This window comes from Cotesia glomerata, linkage group LG9, assembly GCF_020080835.1.
Source record: "Cotesia glomerata isolate CgM1 linkage group LG9, MPM_Cglom_v2.3, whole genome shotgun sequence".
Taxonomy (NCBI): domain Eukaryota; kingdom Metazoa; phylum Arthropoda; class Insecta; order Hymenoptera; family Braconidae; genus Cotesia; species Cotesia glomerata.
The window spans coordinates 16,061,515-16,073,408 of NC_058166.1; the positions used below are offsets into that span (position 1 = coordinate 16,061,515).

General features: G+C 25.5%; 1 protein-coding gene across 1 annotated transcript; it reads left to right on the forward strand.

Moving 5' to 3' along the window:
* Window positions 1–711: 711 nt before the first annotated feature.
* LOC123271207 (protein phtf) lies at window positions 712–11,330 on the forward strand. Its single transcript, XM_044737458.1, has 13 exons — window positions 712–1,215; window positions 2,382–2,521; window positions 2,598–2,806; window positions 2,885–3,214; window positions 3,647–3,959; window positions 4,953–4,996; window positions 5,085–5,248; window positions 5,332–5,468; window positions 5,568–5,868; window positions 8,847–9,075; window positions 9,203–9,298; window positions 9,390–9,629; window positions 10,802–11,330. The coding sequence occupies exons 1-13, from the start codon at window positions 1,187–1,189 to the stop codon at window positions 10,949–10,951; spliced, it is 2,382 nt and encodes a 793-aa protein (XP_044593393.1). The 5' UTR covers window positions 712–1,186; the 3' UTR covers window positions 10,952–11,330.
* The last annotated feature ends 564 nt before the right edge of the window (window positions 11,331–11,894 follow it).

Sequence of the window (11,894 nt, forward strand, 5' to 3'; positions counted from 1 at the left end):
CAAATGAAAAAATTTTTTTTTATTTTTTTTGTAATAATTCTTTAATGAAAAAAAAATGACAATAAAGTTAGCCGACATTTAAAAATTTTTAGAATTTTTTTTATTGAAAAAATCATTACAAAAAAATTTTTTTTTTTAATTTCATTTGTGAAAAATTTGAAAAACTGTAAATGTAACTAAAAAAAAAATTTTTTTAGTTTTAATTTAATAAATTAAACAAAATCAAAATATAAAAAATGTCGGCTAACTTTATTATTATTAAAAAAAATCATAAAAATTTTTAGATGTCGGCTAACTTTATTTTTATATTAAAAATGGAATTTTTTAAAAATAATTTTTTAGGACAAATTTTTTTGTAAAATACAATTAAACAATTGTTAAGTGACCGCTAATTTTAATGTAATTAAAAATTTAATTGCTGTAAAATTCTAAAAAAAATTATGTCAGTTAACTTCAGACACTTCTCACTTTTCACTTTGATGATCAACATCTCATTTTTTATTAATTAAAACATCACTTTTTAAAACAAGAAATATTAAATTTCTTCTTTTCTCCATAAATTATTTCTTGCGGTATTTAATTAACTGAAGTAATTATTGGATATTCAATTAAATTAATTATTAAATAAACGAATTATAAAATGCGAGCGTTCGAGTGTATTTTAAATTTAATACGCGCATGCGCACAATTTTTTTACCGTCAGATGTCTTCAGCGAGGTGACACCTAACCGCGAAATTTTATTAATATTTGCACGGAGAAAATAAAAATAAATAAATAAAGAAAAGTGGAAGGGGGTGATTGCAGTGGATTCAAGAGTGGGGAATTAAATACAAAACATACATTCTGATAATTATCAGAATGAACAGCTGGCTTTCACGAGTAGCAGTCCGTGCGTTAGTGTTTTTTTACATCACTGTAGCTGCAATAATTAGTAGTTAATTTTTCTTTTTTTTTTTTTTAAATAAAAGTCATTGTTGCGTTATGATATTGAATATTTTATCAAGCTACCACCAAAGTTCTTGCTGCATCAACTACCAAGACTATTTTTATCAGCTGTCAGTTCATTATCGGAGTATATTTTGGAAACTAAGTGTTTAATTAACAATTTTTACTTAGTAAATATTTTATTAATTAAAGGTCAAGTTAATTTTTAGTGGAACGATAAATTTTTTGTAATTTAAAATAATGATGGGAATGAATGACTTGATTTATTGGTAAATATTAATTATTATTATTAGTATTAACTGTCATTATTAATGACAGTGAAATTATCAGAAAATTTTTTGTTTATAACATTAAAGTTAGCAATTGTTTGACAATTTTTTAATTTTTTTTTAAATAAATTTGATCCAAAAATTATTTCTAAAAAATTGGATATTTTATTTTTTTAATTTTTTAAATGTCAATTTTTTTTTTGACAATTTATTTGTTAAAAAAATTTTTTAAGTTATAAAATATCGGCTAAATTAATTTTCATTTTTTTTTATATTTAATTTAAAAGATATTTGATAATTTTTTTAATAAATAAATTATAACAAAAAAAAATTGACAAGTAGAAATTAAAAGAAATTAAAAATGCAATTTTTTTAAAATAATTTTTTAATTAAATAAAATTAAAAAATTGTCTGCTAACTTTAGTCATAAATTTTTTTTTTATTTTTTTAAAAAAACAAACGAAAATTATTTTTAAAAAATTACATTTTTAATTTTTAATAATGGAATTTTTTAAATAATTTTTTTCTGTCATAATTTGTTGAAAAAATTAAAAAAATTTTTAAATGTCTCTCAATTTAATGAAAATTAATTTAGCAGATATTTTATAATTTTTTTAACAAATAAATTATGTCCAAAAAAATTGACATTTAGAAAATTGAAAAAATAAAAAATTCAATTTTTTAAAAATAATTTTTTGGAACAAATTTTTTTTTTAATTAAAATAAAAAAATGATCAAGTAATTAATAACTTTAATGTCATCTCAATTTCAGTACTATTCATGTAAAACTAAAGTTGACAGACATTAGAAATTTTTTTAGAATTTTATAACAATTAAATTGTTATGAAAAAAATTTAATAAAAAAATTCCACGTGTAAAAATTAAAGAAAATTATCAGTGAAAATTTTTAGAACCACTTTTAATATTGTACGATTTTAATTTTTTGATTTTTTTTTTTAATAATTAAATTAGAACAAAAAAATATTTTTAAAAAATTGCACTCATAGTTTTTAAAGTGTTTTACAATTGAAAATTTTTTTTTTTATTTTTAAAATCATTTTTTCAATAAAAAACAATTCTAAAAATTTTTAAATGGCTAACTTAATTTTCATATCATCTATTTATTGTTATTAAAAAATTATTAATGGTGATTTTATTTATTAAAGGTATCAAAAAAAAATAGGAACGTATGACAAACAGCAATGGGAAAAAACAGTAGAGCAGAGAATATTTGGCGGGTTGAATAATGTTCCAATGAGAACAGCCAAGTTAAAAACAGAATTTATTGACGTGGATTTGGTACGAGGTAGCTAAACAATTAAATTATCTAATCATCTGTAATTAAGCAACAATAAAATCTGAATACTGATTAATTGTTTTAGGATCTTCATTCCCAAAAGCCAAGCCAAAGCATGGACTGATAACAGTGACCTGGTTGGCTGTCAAGAGATTAATTTTACTGCCGTTTTACAAGAGTTGGTGGATCCAACAAACGAGTTCTAGAATATTCTTACTATTTATTTTGCTTTACAGTTTACAGATTTTTAATATTATTATTTTTATCGCTGGTGCTAACTTCAATGACTCTGATGTAATTATGTTTATTATTTATCGAAATATCTACCGAGTGTGCTAATAGGTTTTGCAATTTGTTATCATTTGTTTACAGATTGTATCGTTGCCTGAAGTTCTGATGCCGGTGGCGATGATGTTCCTCCTCTGTACGGTGCACTCGCAGATAGTGTCGACGAATTCAGGCCCTACAATATCTACCGGCATAAACCGGTCACGTGCGCGAAGGTCTCGCCACGATAGAATCCGGCCTGGTAAACTGAGACCGAGAAATCTTCAGCGTGGCCATCGTATGGGAAGTGATATTAACAAGACTTCGCAAGAGACTGTTTGCTGTGATAAAAGCAATGCTAAAAATTATTCCAGTGTCTCACCTTCAGTGAGATTCGCTAAAAAAGTTTGTATTGATCCTTCGACTCCCAGACGAGTAAGTTTTTTATTGCATGAAAATTAATTTAGCAGATATTTAATGACACTGAAGTTGACAGATATTAGAATTTTTTTTAGAATTTTATAGCAATTAAATTATTATAAAAAAAAAAAAATTTATTAAAAAATTCTACATGTGAAAATTTTTATAAGAATTTTTTTATTGTAATTGATTTGTTAAAAAAATTTTTTTAATTTACAGCTGATGGCTAACTTCAGTATTATGATATTTAATAATTTTTTTAACAAATAAATTATAGCAAAAAAAATTGAATTGTATAAATGATAATATTTTTTTAAAATAATTTTTCAGAAAAAATTTATTTATCATGAAAAATTAAAAAATTATCATAACAGCTGACTTTAATGTCATTTTTATTGCTAATATTAATATTAAATTTTTTTAAAGAAATTATTATTTTTATTTTAGGAAATTCCTAGTTCATCAAAAGAATTAGACAAGTCGCGTGTGACTACGTCAACGCCGGTCCAGGAGTCAGTTTTAAATAGATCAAGACTAGCTGTTAATGTTGCGAATGTTAATTTAAATGTTGATGGCGTGCATCAGGATGACGATGGATTTGAAAGTTTGAATGGGAATGTATCCAGTGACAATGATCGCGCTAGTTTACGGCCTCAAGTTCCCAATGATGAAGAGATTAAACCGGAAGTTGTGACTTCCTCTAGTAGCGATGAGAAGCTTGTAAATAATTCTAGTGAAAGTTCACGTATCTTAAATCTTGGTAATTAATTTATTAGATTATTATTTAGAATCCATTTGAAAATGCTCTATCTCTAGATACATAATTAAGAAATTACCTTGTATCTTGAGAGCTATTGATATTTTTAAAAATATAAGCTCATCCCGATGTTATACTCATCAAGACCTTTCATTTGAGTACCCACATCAATTTTTCATATATTTTATATATTTATATATATGTACATATATACAATATGAAAAATATATCAAAAATGCATGGGGGTACTCAAATGAAAGCTCTTGTAGAGTGTAACATCAGGATGAGCTTATATCTTAAAAAATGTGAATAATAAAGCAATGGCGTTGTATTTTGTCAACTGATGATATTTTTAACGAAATAAGCTCATCGTTAAGTTACACTCATCGAGACCTTTAATTTGAGTACCCACATAAATTTTTCATATATTTATATATATTACATATATGTATATATGAAAAATATATCAAAAATGCATGTAGGTACTCAAATGAAAGCTCTTGATGAGTGTAACATCAGGATGAGCTTATATCTTTAAAAAGATTAATAGTTGAGAAAATACAGTCAATTTAACAAATATCTTGTGAACTATTGACATTTTTTAAAATATAAGCTCATTCCGATGTTACACTCATCGAGACTTTTCATTTGAGTACCCACATCAATTTTTCATATATTTATATATATCATATATATATGTATATATGAAAAATATATAAAAAATGCATGTGGGTACTCAAATGAAAGCTCTTGATGAGTGTAACGTGAGGATGAGCTTATATCTATAAAAACGTCAATATTTAAGAAAGTACAGTGCAATTTAACAAAAGTAATTATTTAATAAAGCAAAATTTTATTTATTAATAGTTTACAAGTCACTGCAGTCACATAGTGACTGCAATGCTGCTAGTTATTGTTATAATTTAATTAAATACTATTAGTAATATTTATTGAGTTTAGATAAATTTAATTAATTGACAAATAATATTTTTTTAGACGTTTCGAGGACCAACGATGACAATTTAGCAGAACCATGCGAAGTGTGTAGTTATTTACTTGAATTGATTAAAACTATTGTGAGAAATAAATTAAGATTTAAATTGATAAAGTTTGTTTGACAATTTCCAGAGCAAAGATATTAATTCATCAAAACCAGTGGAGAGTGTAAAGCAATTTGAGAGTGAAGAAGAAGGTGAGTGTGAAGAAACTGGGACAAATCAATTGACTGAAGTAACAACATCTGCTACTGAATGGATGGGAGTTACTACTAACAGTGATGAATGTAGTTATAGGTACTAATAATAATAATAATAATAAACAATTATTTAATTGAAATTTATTAATTTGCTTATAATAAATTTAATTAATTTTTAAGCTCGGATCTTGATGAGTCCCAGCCTCACAGCGACAGTAATTACAGTTACGGTGAGTTTGTCGAGCATCCTTTCTCTTGGGAATTTGAACTACCGCCTTCTATTTTATTGAGCTCAAGTTGTATGACATCTGACCGAGGTAAAATATTTTTATTACTTGTATATTTTAAATTACTTGTATGATGATAAATTCCAAGTTATAAATTATTGTTAATATTATTTTATATTTTATATTTAGTGACTTGCACACTTTGGACGAGAAGAGAAATAAAAAAAGCCGAATTATCGGTTTTGGACATAAGCTCAGCAATAATAGCACGAGCAGAGTCAATGCCCGAGAGCTTGGATTATTTCTACGGAGGACTAGTGCTCTCAATAATACTTGCTGTGATACCAGCGCTGAGAAGACTCAGCGATCATTTTGGATCCGATACTGGCAATTCCACCGGGATTGTTGTAGACTTAGCTCTAATTGATTTCAATATTTATGTCGATTTCTTAAAAGAGATTATTGACGTTTCATTTGGCAGCACTCTCTGGTAATTTAAGGGTATATTCTGGTTTAGAAGTATGAAAGTTTAGGTAATTTTTGAAGTGCCGTAAAAAAAAAAGGCAATCAATATTTTCGGCTGCCCAATTTCAAAACACAGTAACTAACATTTAGAAATTTTTAAAAATTTTTCTTATTAAAAAAAAGTTTGCCTGCCAAATTAATGAAAAATTTGATTTATGAATAGTAAATACTTGAAGATAAATATTTTTAAGAAAAAATACTTGAAATTAAGGTCTAAAAGTTATAAAAAATGCAGCAATATTAAAAAAAATTAGGTGTAAAAATTTTGCAATTACTGTGTTTTAAAATTGGGCAGTCGTTTTTACTATTCATTTTTTCAATAAGTTATTTATTAACATTATAAGAATACATAAAAGAATAAAAAAATAAAAAAAGTTGAAAATTAAAAAAATTAGCAGCTGATGAACTGGAGGGGTCTCAAAAAATTGGCACGTGACTATACTCACGATTCCAACCCTCCCAGCAATCGGAAACAAAAAAAATAAAAAAGATTATTAATCTAGAGTAATGTCGCTATGGTTGAAACTTTGGAATAGTTGAAAAAAAATTTTTTTACAAAATGAGGACTGCCTGAAAAAAAAAAACATTTTTTTTACTCATGATGTTAATAATGTCCTTGTAGATTTAAATTAAAGATGAATATCGGGAAATAAGGACCACCATATGTGGAAATTTTTTTTTTTTTTTTTTTTTTTTTTTTTTTTTTTATTCTTGCCTGAAAAATAAAAAAAAATTTCCACATATGGTGGTCTTTATTTCCCGATATTCATCTTTAATTTTTTTTACTATTTTTTTTTTTTTTCGAATTTTTTAAAAATAGTAAAAATTGAAATTTGGGGATGACCGTAGCTCTAATATAACGCGGCTTGTAGACACGATAGCGTCTACAATTCTCAACGGATTTAGATGAAACTTGGTGCACATATTCTTTGGGTAATTACCTTGAACGAGTTCAAAGATGAGCAAAATCGATCAATTAGTTTAGAAATGGCGACCATTTAAAATTTTCAAAATAATGATAATCACGTTTTTGGTCACTTCATTGATATATAACTTTTGAATGAACAGAGATAGTTAATTTTAGAAAAATTTATGCGATAGCTCATGAAATTACCTTTAATTGGACGTATATAACATTGACATTTTGACCATTTTTAGTTCTTTTATCAAAGTTAAGAGTCCAATTGAACCATTTTCAGGCAATATGTAGTACAACCGACTTATGAATGTTATTCTATCGGGAATTCTTAACAGATCCTAATGAAATTTAGTATATAGATTCCTTGGACAATTAGCTCGCATGAGCCTTAAAATGAGCGAAATTCGTCAATAAGTTTAGCGGACATCAGGGTGGCAAAAATATAAATATTACAGAACTTAATGTAGAAAGTATAAAAGCCACAATTTATAATTTAATATCCAAAATAAGTGATTAGTAGATGTCACTATAGTAAATAACGACTCTTTCATCTTAAAAAATTACAGTTTCAAACAGTAAAAATTGCCATTTCAATATATAGTCCATATTATGAGGAGAAGGGGAACTCAGATGAAAGAGAAGGGGGTCTCACTTTGGGAGAATTTAACATTTGAAACAGTAAAAATTATACTTTTAAAATATACATTTTACCAGTCCAAGCAAGTCAATAATTACAGTTTGATTTTTAGCGTTGCGTTTAAAATTTACCATTTTACTTTGTAAATATTGACGTTGCTTGTATTAGAAATTTAATAACTTTATTTTATACCTTTTACATATCATAAGATCATTTTTTAGATACGAAATGATAAATATCAAAGTTTGAATTCTTAATTATTATACTTTAACATTTTAGACATTTACACAGCGAATATTACTGTTTGAAATAGTATTTTTTTCCATGTAAAGAGTAAATTGTAACGTTTAAATGGTAAATATTATAAAGTGAATATTAAAATCACGATTTTACTGTTTGAAATGGTAATTTTTAGCAGTTGATCATTACTTATTATAAATCGACTGTTATTTATTACAGTTTACTTTTTTCCGTGTAGCTTCTCAAAATTATCAAAATAGTGAAAATCACGTTTTCGGTGACTTCATTGATGTATAACTTTCAATTGAAAAGAGATTGCTAATTTTTGATAAATTCATGTGAAAGCTCATGAAATCACCTTTAATTTGACGTTTATAACATTGACATTTTGACCATTTTTAGTTATTTTTTCAAAGTTAAGAGTCCAATTGAACCATTTTTAGGCAATGTGTAGTACAACCGACTTATGTACGTCATTCTATCAAGAATTTCATTCAGTGAAATTTACCTTCCATTTCGGGTGTGGCCGAATGGCGTTTTTTTTCTGTATTATTATTATTTCTTTATTCATCGACCATGAAGTCGAAACTTCTTGCGGCCGTCCATACAAAAATAATACATAGAATAGCATTTTATGAAAACAATCAGAAGAAAAATAGATGTAAAAATAAAGTATAGAAAATTTAAATATGTTATTAATGTCCGAATTATGTTTGAACAGTTCAATCAACGTAAATCACTCAACCACATTGCAAATTGCATTTAACAAAAACTTAATGTAATATAATGAAACAATATAATAGTGCGAAAAATAAAATATCAAACTCTTAGTAAAATATAAATAAATTCAGATATCAAATATTAAGTATCAATTGCACAGTAGCTTATGATCTATCCACACTCAAAAAGTACTCGTAGATTAATCTGCGAAATTCATTTTTTCTTATAATAATAATAATAATAATAATAATAATAAATCATTTATAAAAAAATGGATGGTAAAAATATTGATTGCCTTTTTTTTAGGACACTTCAAAAAAATTACCTGAAATTCTTCATGCTTGTAGATCAGAATATCCCCTTAATAACTATCAATCGATCATAGAAAGTTAAGAAATTTTATTAATTATTTTTTTTCATAATTTAGGGAACGAATTGTCGTTCTGATTTTATCATTTGAAAGATTAATACTTTCCTGCTTGTTATTTTTTCTCCTCGCCGTCGCTGAGAGAACTTTTAAGCAGCGATTACTGTACGCTAAATTATTTTCACATTTAACATCATCCAGACGCGCAAGAAAGTCTGATTTACCACATTTTAGATTAAATAAAGTCAGAAATATTAAAACTTGGCTGAGTGTTAGGTCATATTTGAAGGTGATTTATTAAAAAATAAAAATTTTAATTAAATTAATACATATAATGTTTAATTGAAAAAAATAACAAAGTATTGAACAATGTGAGTATTAATCTAATTAATTAACAACTAAATTAATTATTTTAGAGACGAGGACCTCAGAGGTCTGTTGACGTAATAGTCTCGGCTGTCTTTATTGTAACACTGCTCTTACTATCGTTTGTCAGCTTAGAATTAATTAAAGTAAGTCAATTTAGTTGATTACTATGTTTGAATATAATTAATGTATCTATATTTACTGTACTAACTATTATAATTGAATACTTAAACACAGGACTTAGAAAGCCTACACTCGAGGTACAACATCGAAGCGCTTCTTTGGAGTTTTACTCTCGGGATTTATATCCTAAGGTTCATGACTTTGGGCACTAAAATAAATAAAAAATATCGCAACCTTTCGATTTTAATTACTGAGCAAATAAATCTTTATTTACAAATTGAGCAAAAACCTCATAAGAAAGACGAACTGACCGTTGCTAATAGTGTTCTTAAACTTGCTGCTGATTTAATAAAGGTAAGTTAATAGTAATAACAAATTGAATTATTTCATAACAATTAAATAAATGGGATAAAAATTATTTTTGGAAGAAATTTAAAAATATTAACAAAAAAAAACAGAATAAATTATTTTAAAAAATAATAATAATAATTTATATTGTTAAGAGAATAAGAAAAATTTTTTGTCCAGATATTTCATATCATTCTCACCGATAGTCAATTTATTATGATAAGTCTTTAGGCTGTATTTGAAAATTATATCTAGATACATAATTAAGAAATGACCTTGTATCTGGTGAACTATCGACATTTTTAAAGATATAAGCTCATCCCGATGTTACACTCATCGAGACCTTTTATTTGAGTACCCACATCAATTTTTCATATATTTATATATCTTATATATTTGTATATATGAAAAATATATAAAAAATGCATGTGGGTACTCAAATGAAAGCTCTTGACGAGTATAACATCGGGATGAACTTGTATCTTTAAAAGGTCAATAGGTAAAAAATACAGTGCAATTTAACAAATATCTTGTGAAATATTGACATTTTTAAAGATATAAGCTCATCTTGACAATACACTCATCGAGACCTTTTATTTGAGTACCCACATCAATTTTTCATATATTTATATATCTTATATATTTGTATATATGAAAAATATATAAAAAATGCATGTGGGTACTCAAATGAAAGCTCTTGACGAGTATAACATCGGGATGAGTTTATATCTTTAAAAATGTCAATATTTAAGAAATGACATTGTATCGTGTCAACTAATGATATTTTTAAAGATATAAGCTCATCCCGAAGTTACACTCATCAAGACCTTTCGTTTGAGTACCCACATCACTTTTTCGTATATTTATATATATTATATATATGTATATATAAAAAATATATCAAAAACGCATGTGGGTATTCAAATGAAAGCTCTTGATGAGTGTAACATCATGATGAGCTTATATCTTTAAAAACGTCAATATTTAAGAAAGTACAGTGCAATTTAACTAGAGTCATTATTTAATAAAGCAAAATTTTATTTATATATATTTCATAAGTCACGGAAGTCACATAGTGACTGCAAGGTTGCTAGTATTAATAATTATAAATTTTTTGCTGGTTATTATTATTATTTAAAAATAACTAAATAATAATAATAACTTTTTTTTAATTTCAGGAACTGGAAAGTCCATTTAAAATTTCTGGTCTATCAGCTAATCCGTATCTGTATACGATAACTAAAGTTGTACTGCTGTCAGCGCTCTCAGGAGTCCTGTCAGAATTACTAGGATTTAAATTAAAGCTTCATAAAATATCAATTAAGTAAACCAGTAGTATTTAAATTAAAAGACTAGACAAACCTCGGTTAAAAATAATAAATTTACAGATATATATATATTTAGATGTATAGATAAATATTTTGGGCAATACTTTTAATTATAAATGTAATTATAATTACAGTAATACCCATAAGGTAATATTTAACAAATGCAATTATGTAAATAGTTAAAGTTGAGTATAATCAATCAGAAATGTGATAAGCGCTTTAAGATTAACGAACTTGATAAGGATCTCGCCGTTGTTAAGAGTAATTGACTATTAAAAGACAATTATTTTAATCGCGTACCTGACTCGCGTATTATTTTACTGTAAATAATCACTTGAGATTATTATTATTGATAATAAATATTTAAGTAGTCAATTTAGTTAAAGTATTCAATTATAATGTCAACGCACCAGACACAATAACTATTTTAATAATAATAATAGTGATAATGATAACAATAAGAAGAAAAGAAGAAGAGGAAGAGGAAAAATTTATTAATTTATTCTATTTATTTTATTTATTTGCTAGCTAGTTATTACTGGAGCGATCTTACTGATATTTATTTTTAAATTCAAAAGAAAGTTATTTTTTTTTAATTTGAATTTTATAAATTATTAAACCGGTTATGAATAACTCGCTAAATAAATTCCAATGCACGCGCCTAGTTGAATAAGGCGAAGAAAGTTTGTTCTAAATTTAATGATAATAATAACAATAATAATAGCACAACAGTATCTTACTGTTTAGTGTAAAAAACGATGAAAATTAAGTTAGCCGGTATTTAAAAATTTTTATAATTTTTTTTATTAAAAAAAAAATTTCATTTGTAAAAAAATTGGAAAACTTTAAGTGCAATTTTTAAAAAATACTTTTTTGGTCTAATTAGTAAAAAAAAAATCAAAATATTAAAAATTTCGGCTAACTTTAGTGTAAAAAACGATAA

Coding starts and splice junctions, on each gene's coding strand:
- LOC123271207 (XM_044737458.1), top strand. CDS start 1,187: ATGATGGGAATGAATGACTTGATTTATTG. Junction 3,215..3,646: donor ATCCTTCGACTCCCAGACGA/GTAAGTTTTTTA, acceptor TTTTTATTTTAG/GAAATTCCTAGTTCATCAAA. Junction 3,960..4,952: donor TTCACGTATCTTAAATCTTG/GTAATTAATTTA, acceptor ATATTTTTTTAG/ACGTTTCGAGGACCAACGAT.